This window comes from Syngnathus typhle, linkage group LG10 (genome assembly GCF_033458585.1).
Source record: "Syngnathus typhle isolate RoL2023-S1 ecotype Sweden linkage group LG10, RoL_Styp_1.0, whole genome shotgun sequence".
NCBI classification, from domain to species: Eukaryota; Metazoa; Chordata; class Actinopteri; order Syngnathiformes; family Syngnathidae; genus Syngnathus; species Syngnathus typhle.
Window position 1 is genome coordinate 12,549,789 of NC_083747.1, and position 17,732 is coordinate 12,567,520.

Genomic DNA, 17,732 nt, shown 5'->3' on the forward strand with positions numbered 1-17,732 from the left:
AATAGGGCTGATCTTGGCTTGCATTACAAGAATAAATACAAATAAATTGTAATTATTAATTTACTTAGAGGAAATAATATCAGTAAAATTCATTATTATTATCACCAGGATTAGGAAGAAGTGGGGGGGGGGGGCATCGCTAGAGCACATCAGTTGTAAAGCACGCTAATACGCCGATGCCGCAGAGACGTCCTTGGGGGGGAATCTTTGATTTATCTAAACCTTGCCGCAACACATGGCCTCCCTCACACTTTGCCAGCTAATACACCCTCAAGACGCCACGCATGCTCACGCACTCGTACGTCCTCCGGGAAGGGAAAAGGATTCCAAGAAGCGCCTACAGGACAAAAAGAAATTTAATCTTGGATAAGCCCCCCCACCCCTCAACAGCACCAGCGTCCCCCCCTAGATAGAAACTCTACATTAGCGCTCTGCCTCTGGTTCACAGCTATCCCCCCCCCCCCCCCACACACACACACACTTTGGCCACATTCCCTTAGCATCTTTCCCTCTTTTTCTTAGCTCACTCCCCCTGACTCATCCTTAGCTAGCATCATCGTCCATCTGTTCCGGCGGTGGCCCGCAGTGTAAACATCTCTCATGTTTTCCTGCTTCCCTCATCGGAGTGTTTTGATGGCATCGCTCTTAAACGCCGGTGCCTCCTCGTTCGGCATGCCGGAGCAGGCAGGGATCCTCGTAAGACTGCCGGAGTGCTTCATATTTTGCGCACGCAGCCGACATAAGCCCCTCAAGTGCTTTGGCAACACTTATCCCAGCGTGGCAACATGGAGCCCATTAAAAGTTGGATTTGAACGAGGGGACGCGGGCAAGAAAGTAAGAGCAATTAAGGTGAGAGGCCACTGGGACTGGCGACAAAATTTGCCATTACTTTGCAACATCCACTGACGCAAAAAATAAAAAATAAAGATGGCAAACATATGTCACCATGTTGCCTGATTTGCTGGAAAACTCAAGTATTCATGTATATCACAAAAGTCTTTTGCGTCCTCTTGGTGCCTCAATAAAGTTAAAATGAGTTGAGGAGCTTCATCTGGACAAAAGTAGTCATTTGTCACCATCTTGGTGTCCAATAAAGTTTTTGTCGATGCTGTCACGTTGCGCCGTCTCTCTGCCGCCCTTGTTTTTAAGATCCCAGTCAACAGTACACACAAATCTATTGCCTTCTTGCTCTCCCCTGCAATTAATTGCAACTGCGGCGCTTTATTAAAAGGCGGCAGATAAAAACGTTTGACTTTATTGGACTTAATCATGGCGCACGTGTTTGTTCCTCATGCGCCCGCCAATCGGTCCACAATGAGAGGCGGTGTTGTAACTGTGTTGTTGTCTTTTAACGGGACAATGAAAGTCACCAGCCTGGCCTGCCTAGCTGGCTGGCGTCCATTGCTGGCTTTGTTCCGCCCGCTTTTGTTGTCGATTGCTGTAATGATTGGGGGGGTACACAGTTTGAGCTGTCGATGATAACTAGCTTCTCATTGTACTCATTTGATTATTGTTATTCATCTCATGTTTGGGTTCACTTACCAGTCTGTTTATTTTGTTATTATTTCAGTCCTCTGCATGGCGAGTGGCCAATGACTGACAGTCAACTATGCACTAGTCTGAAAAAAAAGTCTGTTTTTTGTTATTATTATGGTCCTCTGCATGGCTAGTGGCCAATGACTGCTTGGGCATCACTGACTCAAAATATCTTAAAAAATAGTTATTTACAGGGGGTCCTCGGTGTACGACGGCCTCGAGTTGTTATTTCGTGTTTACAACACACGTCTCATAGATTGTTATTTTATTTGTATTATTTTTCTGTATTTCATCTCATATATTTAAAGCCGGGCGGCTCGGTGGAGCACTGGTTAGCACGTCCGCCTCACAGTTTGGAGGGTGCGGGCTCGATTCCACTTCCGGCCCTCCCTGTGTGGAGTTTGTATGTTCTCCCCGTGCCTGCGTGGGTTTCCTCAGAGAAACCTCCCACCTCCTAGAGATGGGAGCCTCATGCATGGAAGGCTGATTGAGCATTCCAAATTGCCCGTAGGTGTGAATGCAGATGGTTGTCTGTCTCGGTGTGCCCTGGAATTGGCTGGCGACCAGTTCAGGGTGTCACCCGCCTACTGCCCAATGACTGCTGGGATAGGCTCCAGCATGCCTGAGACCTCCGTGGGGACAAGCGGTTCAGAAGATAGATGGATGGATATTTAAAATATTTTTTTCTGAGCGGTTTTGCACCGTTAGTGTCGTAAAGCCGTTGGAAGATTCGTAACGCGCGCCGAAAGAACACACCACAAGAAAGGCTGTGGACCGAGGAAGACGGCATTATTGTTTGCCTTTCATTATGGCTCCCAAGCAAGAAAAGGAAGGCCATCACCATGGAAGCGAAATTAGACATTGTAAAGTGATATAAAATGGGAGAAACATCGACAAATACGACTGTAGGGGTCTCTAAGTCATCGATTTCCAACAATGATGGGTGCCTAGGGACTGTAACTCCCACGATGAAGAGGGTCTCACTATAATGCTGAACTTTGAGTTTTGGAGACAGCCCACCACACAAATGAGGCTGTTTGTTGTCAGCTGCGGACGGCGCGCATCCCTGCCGGCGTCCGACAGAAAGAGGCACTGTTGACGCCTCTGTGGGCAAAAAGAGTGAAAGGGCTAAACAGTGGCCGATTGGCGCCCAGCTTCAGTCAACACTGGACACTCGGTCGGACGCGCACACACGGCGCCACTGTTTGCCGACCTGAAAGGCGAGCATTGTTGCATGGTCGCAAACACACACCGTCGACACTTCAACCTTCACAACAGTATGCAAAATATGCAGATGCCGAGCCCACGCTGGCACGTGGATTCGAGGCCGGCCGGGGTTATATAAACAAGTCGCCAGGCAGATAACGGCCAGATGGATACGATGAGCTGCGACGTCAGGAATATCGCTGCGTTTGGATATTAACGGGCCAAAAGTACAGCCAAGACGCCATTCGCCGCATGGACCGGCGGATAGGAAGCAAGATCGGCTTGACTATTTGAAGGGATCCGTTTGAAGTTTTGCTTTTCTTGCGACTCAGCATTTTACAAGTGAGCTCGACCATTTTGCAGGTTGTGGTCAGTTTGAGCTCGTGGTATTTGCGGCCGTCATCCGTCTGAGGTTTATTCCACCTGCTGTTTTACAAGACAAACTCGGAACGGTCTGCTCCAGAGATTTCTGCTCTTCCGCCCCGAATCGGATTTGCTTTAACCTTGCACTCTCCGCAAATGAGCCGCGGCGAGACGCCGTGTCTCAAGAGACGTTAGCGCCTCAAAGCAACGGCGAGACCCTTGCAGACCTCCATTGGAAAAACGGGGCTCGCGGCCCAGATTCTTCCGGCCTCCGCCAGAATGTTGCACACTGCCATCTCAGCACAGGCTGAAGTGCCATTTCGAGTCAAGAGTTGCGTTTGATGGCATAAAAAAAAAAAAACCACACAACAAAATTCAGTTGGCGCAGCTGTGTCACTTTGACATTGTTTGGACGCGTACTAAGCATCAAAGCGCCTCGCTCACCTCCTGGCGAGCTACTTTTTGTGAGCGCGGCAGTGCTGCTGAGTGTAAATTCGTGAATTTGTTGCTTTTTTTGTGCGTCGACTTGTTAGTCTACAGCAGAGCGGGCAGGCTCAGAGAGGAGCCATTGATTCCAAAGTGCGCATCAAATCACAATGACGCCCGTTCGGAGCTCTGTCTTCTGCCGCCGCCTGGCCCCCCTGTCGCTGGCCCTGGTCCTGGTCCCGCTCCTTCTGGGCTTAGCTCGTAAGTTTCACACGCACACACATGCGTCCCTATTGGAATAGACGAGCGCTATTGATTCTGCAAGGGGTCATTATGCGGCAAACGGGCCGGGGGAAGCGGCCACGTAATGCTGGCACGTACGTCTTCGATCCGTAGTAAGGCCTGGCTCGTACTGGAGCGGCCAATGTGTAATTACCGCCGGCCGAACTTTTATTTGCTTGGCTATGAATGTTGCTCTGCAGCAGGTATTGATAAAGTTCATCAATTTTATTTTATTTTTTTTCCAGACAAGTAGTTGCTATCATTCCAATTACATTTTGGTGGAGTGGAAAAACTTTTGGGCTCAAGTCCTGCACTTAATCTTTTTTACTTTCTTTTTTAAACCAACAGACACCAACAACATTCATAGCACGCAAATGCGACACGGGCCCGGTCAAAACCGAGATGAAACCCGGGCGCGCTCGGCTGTTTGTGCTAATCACCCGTCGACTGGGGTGAGCGTTTCATTTTGGTGCCGCAGATTAAATTTTACACCCTATTAGCTATTATACCCCTTGGTCACAGATGTTCACATATTGATTTGGTAGGTAACCAAGTGTCAAAGCCCTCAGCTGGGGCATCACTAAAGACAGCTATTCAAAACTCAAATTTCTCGCAAGAGATCATTATTATTTATGTCCTACAGATATTCTATCTTTGTTGGTTTAGCTCAATGCTAACGAACCATAGCACGGTGCTATAACCCTGAAAGCAAGAGACTGGAGCACAAACAGCAAAAAACATAACAAGAAATTCTTCACTGAGGCCTACCTGTTTTTATTTTTTGTGACCTTTATAGTTTGCTAGTGTGCTGTGAGCAAATGCAATCAACAGAAGGACATTGTCTGGCATTGTATAGATGGAGCCACGGCAGGCGTCGGGCGCTACGTGCGTGCCGAAGCTCGTTTGTTGGCAAAAATGCCAGCTTTGTGTTTGCCCTTCAAACGTGAACAGAACTCGATTTGTGCAATGGCATTCGGGGAATGCGACCAAACAATGTTAGTGCTGTAATACCATTGATGTCAAGTGGGTCCAAAGTCCACACATTCATCCATTGACCGCTGATTATCCGGTTCGGACTTTCGGGGTGAGTTGGAATCGCTCCCAAGCGGAAGGCTCTGGGCTGGACTGGATGTCAGTCACACGTGTGGGCGAGTTCCGGTAAAGGAAGTTGGAGAGAACCCACGCAAGAACTGACCCAATGCAGATTCAAACTTGGGGAGGACTGATGCAATTTAGGAGAGCGACTAAAAGAAAATGCTTTTAGTCACACGTGAGCAGAAACAATTTGATTCAGCTGATTCGCTTTGCTGTCTTGCTGGAGTCTGAGTGTTTAGAGAGGTTGTGCTTGTTGCAGATTAAGATGGGGGGGGCGAGAGGAGAGCTGCGTTACGAGGCCAGCGCAGAGCATGAAGATGAAAGCGGGATGGGCTGGGAAAAAAGAAGGCAGAAATACACTCGTTTTGTTCCGTCCTCTTGTCCCGTTCGCTCCTCTGTGCTCCTTCCTTCCGCTCTCCCGGCTCGCTGTGCGAGCGCGGCGATTATGCCACAGACTTGAGCTGCAGAACAAATCACGTTTAGCGTGAGCACAAGGCAGGCAGGCAGGCAATGATGCCCACTTGGTCCCTCACTTGCACCAGAAATGAACCAGCTAGGGAGAGGAAGGTGCGAAATAAAATGTGGGACCCATAGGAAGGCGTCTCTGCTTTTGCAATATGAATTGTTGTTAATTCTTTGTGCTTGTCAATTTTGGACCCACGTTTACCTAACTCCACTTCCAAGCTAGCTGTCCCAATACGTTTGACCACAACATGTTTTTAGATGCCTTTAATGGAGGAAATTCTGCGCTAAAAGTGCGGTTCTGGTCGGTGGGTTGGGTGGCGTTGAGGAGAGCCGAGAGTACGACAAAAGAATGAAAAATGTGTTAAGGGTGATGTTTTATTTATAGAGGGAGCCCCCCCCCCCTCACACACACTTTCCGACACCTTTCTTTGCTCTGCATTTGATTGGCAGAGTCTCCCCAAAGGAAGGAAAATGAGATGTGCGATGGCATAATAATTTTCGATGGGAGATGAGGCTGTGCCGTGCTGCCTGCATGAAAAAGATGTAAACTGTCATTAACCTGGAGCAAGCCTTCATTTTTGCGCTCCTGCCACTAAAGTGTTGGCTTGGCTCGCTTCGCTGACTCAAGGGATGACAGGAAAATTGGCCCTTTGGATGGAACCCCCCCCCTACATGGGTCTGACCAGGCTCTGCTATTGTTTGAAATTAAGAGCGGTAATAACACAAAGGGGCGCGCATTGTCGTCCCCTCTGCATCGATTCTCTTGTAAATCCTCGGCCCGCCCGCCGAGGCGACACGAGCTCCTGGCCAGCCTCCAGTGGAAAGATAATGAGAGATAATGAATAGAAAGGTAGCGCCGGTAGTGGGGGAGTGGGGTGCAACCCCCCGCCCCCCCTCCCTTCCTGAAGGGTTCATTTGGGACGCTCTGACGCAGCACATCTCTTATGTTGGCGCACTCTCAAGGAGGGAACCAGGCGAGGCGGTCACTCAGCTGGCTAACTCAGGAGACGGCTTCTAAAATTTACTGACACTGAACGGGCCAGCTGGCCACCGCCCAAATCCCCCCCAGGCCGCTTCCACATCTCAGCATCCCTCCATCATCCTGCAGCATCATCATTGTGTAAGCCACTTCTACAAGTCCGCTATTGGCTGTGCTGAAGATTTTATTAAATGGGGCTTAATATCACTTTGGCGCCATCTGGTGGCAGTTTAGGGCAAATAGCTATGTTGAAATGATTTAAAGCGCTCCATTTGGAGAGGCCATCGCTCTGTCAGGTGGAAAAGTAGTGCTTTGACACCTTGTCTCATCTGGTTTTCTTCCCACAGATGTTTCAACTGATGGTTGTATCGTGATACGACTCGTATCGTTACCCGCGCGTCATATGAGTTAGCCCAGTATTTTGTCCGAGTCGGAGAGCTGACATTTTGCCAGGTTCCTGGAACGCCCTAGTTATTTCTTCCCTTCTGTGCTTTGGAAAATCCCATGCATTTGATTTTGCCCCGCCAATAGATTTGACTGCACAGCCTGAAGGAATGAGCTTGTTAACATGCAGAGGCTCCAATAAGGAAATAAAAATAACATTATACAAGCCGCTGTACTAGATGCCGATGTATGCAATATCCTGCAGCATCGGCTCCAGAGATAGCCGTGCACAAATACTGCAGATATAAATAACACATCTTGAGCAGACTTTTATAGATACATAGAGATATTCGCTAACTATAAGCTAGCCAATCAGTTTGGTGGAGCATTTTGTTTTGACTTGTGAGCAAATACTTGAGATACGAGTTATTCGATTTGAAAGCCAAATATATAATATTTCATCGTTGTTGAGTTGTATCTGTTTTGCAATGAACCATTTTGAATCTTTTTGTCATCTTCCATCCCTGCTTTGCTTAATTTGTCAGGGTGTGAAGAATAATAGCTGCATTTATCCTTCAGCGTGCTGCTGATTAAAAATTATTTTGCCTTGGCTGAGGTTCTATTGAGTGACGTGCACTGGTTATTACCCGCAGGAAAGAACTTTTGTGTTTGTATTGCCGCTGTCAAGAAAGACGTTTTTTGGCGGCATTTCAGACAGGGTGAAATACCGCCCCCACTGGGCCGGAGGGAGAACCACATTGACGTTCTCTTTTTGGCTTGTGCAGTATTTTGTGAGAGGGGCGCATTTCATGGGAGGTCAGATTAATAGCCTGTGTCGTATGGGCCGCTTCCCTCCATCTTTCCTTCTTCTTCTCTTCGCTGGCGCTCCATCTATCGCTGCGCCTGATCACAAACTCATGATGTTTGATTTGGAAGCGCCGCTTGTTAAACTAAAGTGCTGTGCCAGCTGCTTTTAGCCACGCCGGCGCGAGGCATGTCACTTATATATTACCCGCCGCCAGCCTCCGATGCCACCAGCTGCATTATTGAACCCCCATCCGTCGCTTTCTATGAGCGTCTGATTGCGTTTCCTGCTCGGAGCGCATACGTAGCCCCGCCTCCGCGCCGCACCTGTGTTTGGGTGAAACGTCGCCTCTCTTCATTCATGCGCTTTGTTTATTCCGTATATCCGGTCACCTTGTGATCTTTGTCTGACAGGCGAGTTTAAGAAATATTTGTTTGCGTGAACAATTTGATTTGTGGTGTTGTGTTTCTCCTCTTGAAATAAACAAAGCCTCTTTGATTGATTCGCAAACCCTCTTAAGTCCCAATTAGAATCATTTATTTCCCTGTGTTTGATAAATAAAAATACTAAAAAATACTAGATGGCTATCCTTTTGTATCTTGAAACTGCGGCATCTAGTTTTGCTCATGAGAGCGGAAAAGGAATGGTGGCAGTCTGCTCTCCATCTTTTCATGAAATGTTGTTTCATTTTTACATCACACAAGCTTTCACCGCGCTTGCAAATCACTAGCGGGCGTGATCATTCGCTGAACAAAAATACCCTTGTTCAAATGCTAAAGAAAATTGTCGACGTTTGGAAATGTCAGCGGATTGCAGACCACTCACAAACATTCCTCTGATGAAAAGCATGTAGTATCCATTTTTATTTATCTGGGCGTGCACAAATCATTTTCAAACCGTAATTAACCAGTGCTGCTGTTACTCTACTTTATAAAAAGAAATTGCCGGAACCTTTTCATATGCATCCAGGTGCGATAATTTGCCGGCATTCGTAATGCCGTCTGTCACAAACGGGCTGCCTAGAAATAGCTGGCATCGTATCGATGAACAGTTGTCACACGACGACTGGCGTTTTCCTTTCGCAGCAAAGTCACGACGAACTTTAACGGACATTAGAACAGTATTGAAGAATCACCGTTCCATATCATATTTTTAACCGCACATGAGCGATTTTATTTGTCAAAGGCTCCGTTGAAATAGAAGGGAGTGGACAGTGAACTTATTCTTGCTCTTGTCTGTCTTCTCTTCTAGCATGTTGCCAGGCGGTGCAGGCGGAGAACGTCACGGTCCTAGAGGGCGGGACAGCCCAGATTTCCTGCCGCCTCCAGAACTACGACGGATCCATTGTGGTCATCCAGAACCCGCGTCGGCAGACGCTCTTCTTCAACGGCACGCGGGGTGCGTCTTTGTTATGCTCTGTCAGGTCACGCTCCGAGTGGTTGCGTCACATCGAGTCGCTGCATTGGTAAAATACATTGCCCCGCAATTTCTTTTTCACTTTTTTAGCAGTTGAAACAAATAGCAGGTCTGCGCTCGAGTGCGTGCACATCGCAAATGGCTTCACTTTTTCCCTCATTACAAAGATAAGCAACGAGTTAATTGAGGTGACTGTTTTATTTCGCAGCCAGCCAAACGACGCGAGTGCTTTTCAAAGGACGGCGGCTGCGCCGTTAACCCGCGATGATGAGTTGAGGAAGCGCCGCGGCTCTTTATTAGAACGCGGCCTTGCTGTTATGCTCAAATTGTTATGTGACCGCTGTTGGATTCCGTCAAGAGCCCCGGGCTCGGTAAACAGCGCTTTTCCCCTTTAATCACTTCTTCTCAGCAAGCTAATGTCGCCTCTGAGCCACTGCGGACGTGCATGGGCAAAATGATGATCCAAGCTGGAGGCCCGCAGTGCCTCGCGCGTTACCCGCCGTTCGCATTAAATGTCATTTGGTATATTATTTCTGTTAAAATCATCTTTCATCCCCAAACTGACCAGATTTGTATCACCATTTGCGTTTGTCATTTCGGCTTGAGGCGAAATTTCGGACAAATCTTTATATTGCGTGATCTTTCTTGAAAGGGTTTTTAATGTTTAATGCGGAGAAGTAATTGAATTGCCAAATGAATGTATATTCGTGAGTTTCTCTTGAATGGTTGCATGTTTTGTGCTGTTCCATCACATTGCGGCCGAACCCTAATCTTTCGCTCACCTTTCACATTTTAAAAATCGAAGTGAATGACCTTGATTTAGTACGTTATTGCATGGTTATGTTACGTCGCGTCGTTATCTTGGGCACATTTTGCAGTGTTGTTAAACCTGTTTTAGCTTAATGCTAACAAACCATGCAAACTGTCCCTCGTAAGCCCATCTACTGGAGCATGTGTTAATTTTTTTTAGCACTCTTAGCACTTTGTATGGGAAACAAGGAGAAAACGTTTTCATTCAACGCGCAATTCTTGGCAACGTATCGCATTTCTGGGTGTTTTCATATTCTTGCTCTCTCCCAATTTGTGTCTCATTCAAGTGCTTGTAGCGTGGTTGGGGTAAGTGGCTCCACGTCCTTGCCGGTAATGCGGCTGTTAAGTGAATTAACGCTGAAGACTCTCAGCGCGAGAACATGAATGCCAGACATTAAAACCCTCTGACGGCCCGAATGGACACTTCTCGCTTCCGCTAATCTTCCACAATTACACGTGTTGCACCGGCGCCTCTGACTTGTTGATATTTAGCATCCTGTCCGTGAAGTTGACAAGGCACTTTTTGGGTAAACCTCAACATGAGAGTTTAAGGGGAGCTGAGCCGCCGGTGAGCGGGTGGACTCGTAGCCTTCGGAGAGCAAAGCCTCGTCGAAGCAAGGAAGGCCGCTAAAGGATTTAAGAAGCGGGTCGGCGAAGGTGAAGCGAGGGAACGGATAACGAGGGGCTGACGGGAAATGATCGCGGTTATGCTCGCCAACGAGCCTCGTTGGGGAAGTTTGCCAGCGACGTGAAAGGCATCCCAACGAGTCCGCCGCAGGCTGTCCGGCCGTCCATCTGCCGCACCGCGCTGCGGGCCGTCGAGTGTGCTTAACTGTCCAAATAAGAGCGTTAAATTACACCTCCTACTTTACAAGCCAGCTAGCGAGCAGCGGCTGTGACGCTTCTTTCGTTTCCAAATTTTATGAGACGGGAGGGCAAATGGCTGCCGCAACGTGGCGAAGCCGACCGAACGGACACTACTCAGCATGCAAATGAGGCCCGACCGGAAAGACCGACGCTGACTCGGGCGGGAGTGTGACATTTAGTTGCCATTTAGCTTTTTGCTAACAACTGCTGCGTTTCCAGCAAGTCGTCCACTTAGGTCCACCTCAGTGTAACAAAAAAAGAAACTTCACTGTCAGGATGTGCGCTACATTTATTCTCGTGTCCTGCACTTAATGCTCGGCCTCATCTTGGACGTGAGTGGACCTCTTGGTGTGTCCTGGGTCCTTGGTCTTCTCCGTTTGGACGCTCCCAGAACTTGGAAACATTGTTTGCCGCCCAAGTGAAGCGCTTGGTTGAAATAGTCCATCCTCTTGGTCTCCATTTCTGTATTATTTTGCGTCTCTTCGCCTGCCACATTACCAAGCTTGATTAGTTTATTTTCCTTGCCCCGGCTTCTTCTCGCGCATACAAAAAGCAATATGTTCATGTTGGCGGCGGCGTGACGAATGCGGCTGCGAAGAATGCTCGGCGGCGGCGCGGCGGGAGACGCTGTCCCCCGAAGCTGAAATAAAGGCGGGTAGGGGTGGGGGGCAAGATGGAGCTGTCAATATCCAATCATCCCAAGGTATTTACGTGACTGTCGTCATCGAGCCACTGCCGCTCGCCTTTTGTCGTTGCCAGCCGCTTTTTGTCGTCTGCCCAACAAAAAGAAAATTGTTGCAAATTTGCCGCCTCTAATTTTCTTTTATCGGCGCCTTGTTTTCCCATTGTTCCGCCTTCAATGGCGCCGTTTAACCTGCTTCCAACTTTCCGAAAAGGTGTTGATTCACCCCAAAAAGTTGACAAATCGATCAAAAAGACATTGAAAGTGAGCCGCTAATTCCACCGACTGATGACTTTCCAAGTTCCTTGCTATTGTAATTAATAATTTGCCTCTCGGTGGTCCAGCCCTGAAGGACGACCGCTTTCAGATGGTGTTGTTCACGCCACGGCTGGTGCGCATCACACTGACCAACGTGAGCGTCTCGGACGAGGGCGGCTACTTCTGCCAGCTCTACACGGACGCCACGCACCACCAGGTGGCCACTCTGGCCGTCCTGGTGCCCCCGGAGACGCCGGCAGTGGAGGTCAAGCAGGAGGCGGTGGAGGGCGGCGAGGTGGAGCTCAGCTGCGTGTCGGCGCGCAGCAAGCCCGCCGCCGCCCTGCGCTGGATGCGCAACGGCCGCGAGATTCCAGGTAGGTAAAAGCTCCGGCGGACCGTGTCGTGTTTTTACACGTTGTACGTGAAGGCGCTCTCGGCTCTCCGACAGGCGTGGTCTCACAGCAGGACAACGGCAAGACGGTCAGCGTGTCCAGCACCATCCGCATCCCGGTGGAGAGGAAGGACAACGGGGCGGCTTTGAGCTGCGAGGCGCTCCACCCGGCGCTGACCAACCAAAAGAGAATCCGACATTACCGCCTGGATGTCTTCTGTGAGTTTGGCCACAGCAGACAGTTTGCTTCTGAAATCTATAAGATCCACCCTGTGATCAGTCGGTGCTATCCACCCTGTGATCAGTCGTTGCTAACAGAGATGTCCACCCTGTCGGATGGATATAATACGTATGTCGGAGAGCTCGCATATTTTGCTTTTTGCATTTCTCTTGAATTATTTTGAATTGAACATTGATGTTGCCGACCATTTTGACAATGTTCTCTTTCAAAGCATCGATTCGCTCATTTGCGTTGCGACGCCGCCACCGATGGTCATTTGTGTCAAGCTCGGATGCCTCGTTTGTGGTGGTTACAATGTAGCCAGTTCAAAGGCAAGGCGGGATCGTCTGCGCCCAAGCGGCTCTCATTAAAAGCCGATTCGTAGGGACGTTGTCGAGCGGGGAGCTTTCCTCTGCGGTTGAAACGCTCATAACATCAGACAATCAATAATCGGCTTTGAATAATTACACACTCTCATTATATCAAGGCAAATTGTACATGTGTGTTCATAAATTCCGAATGCCAGACAAGAAGGCCTCCATTCATATCTATAAGTTGCTTTTAGAGTCCCTCTAATGCAATTTTTTGATCTGCCGTGCTTGACATTTATTTTGTAGGTCGGATGTCGTGATGCACAGTGGGCCAAGCAGTTTTACTGTGACTCAGGATTATTTTCTAGGATCAATAAAAAAAAAATTCAAGCAGGAAAACAAATACACGAAGCGAGATGATAAAGGTTGCCGGAAAGCATCCGACATAGCTCACAGCCCAGGCAAAGGTTCTTTGTCCCCTGCAAAGAACTTTGAATATTACTGCTGCACTGTCAAGCTGAGAGAGGAGCTGCACAGTATGTTTTGACACACAAAAAAAGCCTAGAAACAACAGCAGGGAGTTGTCTCTAAGGCCAGTGTGTGTGTGTGTTTACCAGTGAATGCAAATATGCATTGATAGTATTTCATGTCGCTCCATGATAAACAATATTTATTATCGAAATAGGGAATAGCACAACATCTTTGCTTGTTGCTTGTCAGGCCGTCGCTGTGGAAACTGACGGCAAAGACGCAAGCTGCATTTTGTTTACCTTGTTCTCACTTTTCCTTTTTTTATTTTCTTTCCTCGCAGTCGCGCCGACCGTGAGGATCGTCCCTCCCACCGGCATCTTGCGAGAGGGCGACTCGCTGAGCCTGTCCTGCTCGGTGGTCGCCAACCCTCTGTAAGTTCTCCCCAGTGCGCCGTAGCACGTGGATCCAGCAAACTCCAGTTTTGCCTTGACTCCTTGTCCAAGGTGCCATTAATGAACTTTAGGCACTAATGTTCAAATAATTACTCTTGTGGCCCGGCCCGCCGTGACACTTGAGAGGAGGCTGCTGTGCCTTTGGGACTGGCCGTGATCGGCGTATTGACTTAAAGCCTTGGCTTAAGCTGCAACAGAAGCTCGTTGCAAGTGTGTGATAGGCGGGCGGCCTGTTACACACACACACACACCCATTACAACCCTCAGTGACAACCCGTTCAATCCCTGTCAAGTTTTAAAGACCAATTAGGTGTTGAGGAATTAGAAGAGGACAGTGATGTCATTCTGCTTGACTGGCTTCATTTTAGTTGCATGCATGTCAGGTGTCACATGTCTTTTTTGGTGACCCGACTGAAGTGTCGTGATTAGACCGAAAAAGTTTTTCTGGCATGTGTGTGCGCGCGGCCAAATCGGCAAAGTTTAATTAAACTTTGTGAGGGATTGGAGCTTTGGCTGCAATCTGTGCATGCCAGCGCAAGCCATGACACGCAGCCAGGCGCGGCTTTGTTCGGCAGGGTGTTGCTGTAATCCTCACACCTCCCGCGTGCGTGTGCGCCCGCGTGTGCCGAGATCTCTTTGCGCGTCCGTGTGTGTAGCTCGAGTACGCACATTGGATGCAATCGAGTCGACATTTCTCCGCCAACGGTGTAATTTTCTCATTGTCACGTCACATCTGACTATCTCGTGACATCATCATCGGCAGTCACTCGGAACGAGTATGACGGTCTTCTTTTCAGGGTCGTCTACTTGTGGGTCCGCAGGTGGGCGTAGAGGCCGATCCGGGATCCACATATTTTTGTGCAGTGTGGGCAGGGGAAAGTGGCGGTGGGTTGTGGTCGTGCTGGAGCCAGTTTTTGTCTTTCCTTTCGGAGTTGTCGTTTGGTTTCTGCGACACGGCGGAGTTCCTTTTCGTGATGTGCTGCACCTTCTTGCACCGCTGCCCTCCAGCAGTTCCTGTTCAAGGCGATGCGCTCCCAGTCCCGAGATGTTATTTGGAATTTCTTGAGATTGGTCTTGAGGTTGTCCTTAAAACGTTTCTTTTGCCCGCCCGGGGCTCGCGGACCTCTCTCCAGCTGGGAGTATAACATCTGTTTGGGGAGGCGGGTGTCAGCCATGCGGATGAGATGTCCTGTCCATCGGAGTTGGTGCTGCATTATTAAGGTGGTGATGCTCGGTATCCTGGCTTCCTCCAGAACGCTGATGTTTGTGCGTCTGTCCTCCCATTTGATCCGGAGTATTTTCCTCAAGGTTCTCTGGTGGTGTTGTTCAAGAGCTCTTAGGTGCCTGCTGTAGGTTGTCCATGACTCTGCCCCGTAAAGTAAGGTGGGGAGAACCACAGCTTTGTAAACCAGGAGCTTGGTGTCAACCCGGAGGTCTCGGTCTTCGAAGACTCTTTTCCGGAGTCTGGCATACGCTCCACTGGCACAGCTCAGGCGATGGTTGACCTCGGAGTCAATGTCCGCTTTGGAGGAGAGAAAACAGCCGAGGTAGGGGAAATGGTGAACATAATCAAGTGCAGTGTTGTCCACATTTATGATGGGCGGAGTAGATGGCTGGTTGGGTGGGGGTTGATGTAGCACCTGGGTCTTCTTGATGTTCACGGTCAGACCCAGGGCTCTGTATGCCTTAGCAAAGGAGTTCAGGATGCCCTGGAGGTCTTCTGCAGAGTGTGCTGCTATGACATTATCGTCTGCATACTGGAGCTCCACGACCGTGGTGGTTCTGATCTTGGTTTTGGCTTTGAACCTGTTAAGGTTGAAGAGCCTGCCATCAGTCCTGTACCATATTGGGATTCCGTGTGGTAGTTCTTTGTTGATGAGGTGGAGTATGGCGGCAATGAAGACAGAGAACAGGGTGGGTGCAATAATGCATCCCTGTTTGACCCCTGTCTCTACAGTGAAAGGCTCAGTCAAAGAGCTGTTATTGAGCACTGTGGCTGTCATTCCGTCATGTAATAAACGCAGTATTCTGACGTATTTGTCCGGGCAACCATACCTCAGAAGGATGCTCCATAGGGCCTGGCGATCCACCGTGTCAAAGGCTTTTGTAAGGTCTATGAAAGCCATGAACAAAGGCTGTTTATGCTCACGGCATTTCTCCTGGAGTTGGCGTGCTGTAAAAATCATGTCTGCAGTGCCTCTAGATGGGCGAAAACCGCACTGCGATTCTGGGAGAATTTCCTCAGACAGTGGCAGTAGGCGATTGGCAAGAACACGAGCAAGTACTTTGCCAACTGTTGAAAGGAGCGAGATGCCCCTATAGTTTCCGCAATCCGCTTTGTCCCCTTTCTTGAAAATGGTCACTATCAGAGCATCCCTGTGCTCCGAGGGGAGTACTTCTTTTTCCCAGACCTTCAGAAAGAGGGAATGGAGGTGGCGCTGGAGCTCTAGTCCACCTTCCTTTAGGACCTCAGCTGGGATCCCATCTGGCCCAGAGGCCTTGTTGTTCTTCAGGCTCCTGATGGCATCTTGGACCTCTACTAAAGTGGGAGGTTCACCCATGTCTTCCCTGATGGGACTCTGAGGGATGTGACTGAGGAAATCTGACTGAGTTGTGCTGTCACGGTTGAGGAGTTCCTGAAAGTGCTCTCTCCACCGGTTGTTTATGGACTCATTGTCCTTCAACAGCTCCTGCCCGTCTTTAGAGCGTAGGGGGTTTTGGCCGCGATGGCTTGGGCCGTAGACAGCCTTAGTAGCGCTGAAAAAGCCTCTGGTGTCACCAGAGTCTGCCAAACTCTGGATTTCCAGTGCCCTTTCTGTCCACCAGGAGTTTTTAATCTGTCTCACCCGGCTCTGGACGTCAGCCTTGGCTTTGGAGTGGGCCTGTCTCTTTGCTGTGCAGGTGATGTCATTTTGCCAGACACGAAAGGTTTCCCTTTTCTTGGAGATGAGCTGTTCTATCTCTGTGTCGTTCTCATCAAACCAGTCCTGATGCTTTCTGGCCTTGTACCCGAGAGTGGCACGGCAGGTGTCGAGGATGGAAGACTTGAGCAGGCTCCAGTGTTTTTCGATGTCCTCAGGGTATTCCTGAATGAGGCTTTCTCCAAGAGAGGCCTGAAACAGCTGCAGGGTGGCAGTGTTGTTCAGGGCCTCGAGGTTTAGTCTCTGCCGGCTCAGCTTCTTTTGGAGTCTCCTCTTCCTCTTGAGTCTGATGGACATCGTGGATCGTATCAGGCGGTGATCTGTCCAGCAGGCCTCTGAATCCATCATGGCTTTTGTGATGGTCACGTCGCGCTGATCCCTGGCTCTGACAATGACATAGTCAATAAGATGCCATTGTTTAGAGCGAGGGTGTCTCCATGAACCCTTGAGTTTGTTCTTCTGGCGAAAGATGGTATTTGTGATGGTAAGGTCATATTGAGCACATTTGCTAAGAAGCAAAACCCCGTTGGAGTTGATGTTTCCAATGCCTTCCTTTCCAATGGTGCCCTTCCAGAGGTGGTGGTCCCGGCCCACTCTGGCATTGAAATCTCCCAGTATAATAATCTTGTCCTCTTTGGGGATTTTTGACAATACATCATCCAGACAGGCATAGAAGGCCTCTTTTTTGTCCTCATCGGAAGCAAGGGTAGGTGCATAAGCACTAAGAACTGTTGCCGTCTGGTTGTTGACCAGCACCAGACGGAGGGTCATCAGGCGCTCACTGATTCCCACAGGGAGTTCAGAGAGCTGACTGATCAGTTGGTTCTTGATGGCAAAACCAACCCCATGGATCCTAGGCTCATCTGTGGCCTTTCCTTTCCAAAAGAAAGTGTATCCACCCTTTTCCTCCTTCAGATGACCTTCCTCTGCCCGCCGGGTTTCTGAAAGAGCAGCTATGTCAATCCGGCATCTTCTCAGTTCCCTGGCAATGATGGCGGTTCTCCTCTCCGGCCTATCACTGGTTACACTGTCCATTAGTGTGCGCACATTCCATGCTCCAAAATTCATGTTTTTGTGGTTTCGACCGCATATTGGTGATCCCTCTGAACGCGGTAATCCAGTCGGGAGGTTTGAGGCAGGCTATGTTTAGGGCACCTTTTCTAGCCCCTTCCCCATCAGGGGTGAGCAGAGTGGATCCTAAAAAGGGCTGCTCAGTCGTGGATGCAGCTACCGAAGAGCTCTATCTGCCTCGGTCCAGGAGCCCAACGATCATCTAACATCCACCGCCTGATGTGCCAGCTTGTGACTAGGGGCTTCCAGACTTCACAATCCTGCCCCCGTTGCCACTTACTGGTCGCCACAGGACTTTAATCCGGGATGTAAGGTGGATTC

At 49.2% G+C, this 17,732-nt stretch overlaps 1 protein-coding gene across 7 annotated transcripts in view; it reads left to right on the forward strand.

The window, feature by feature from the left end:
- The first annotated feature begins 2,699 nt into the window (after positions 1–2,699).
- cadm4 (cell adhesion molecule 4) overlaps positions 2,700–17,732 on the forward strand; it is a 34,177-nt gene continuing 19,144 nt past the window's right edge. For 2 of the 7 annotated variants that reach the window (XM_061289442.1, XM_061289444.1), the window contains exons 1-5: positions 2,706–3,792; positions 8,793–8,939; positions 11,661–11,948; positions 12,023–12,184; positions 13,308–13,398. In XM_061289442.1, coding sequence (XP_061145426.1) covers positions 3,702–3,792; positions 8,793–8,939; positions 11,661–11,948; positions 12,023–12,184; positions 13,308–13,398 — 779 coding nt within the window. In that variant the 5' untranslated portion in view covers positions 2,706–3,701. Of the gene's footprint in view, positions 3,793–8,792; positions 8,940–11,660; positions 11,949–12,022; positions 12,185–13,307; positions 13,399–17,732 lie in introns of all 7 variants that reach the window. The other 5 variants (XM_061289440.1, XM_061289446.1, XM_061289441.1 and 2 more) reach the window with 4 other exon arrangements.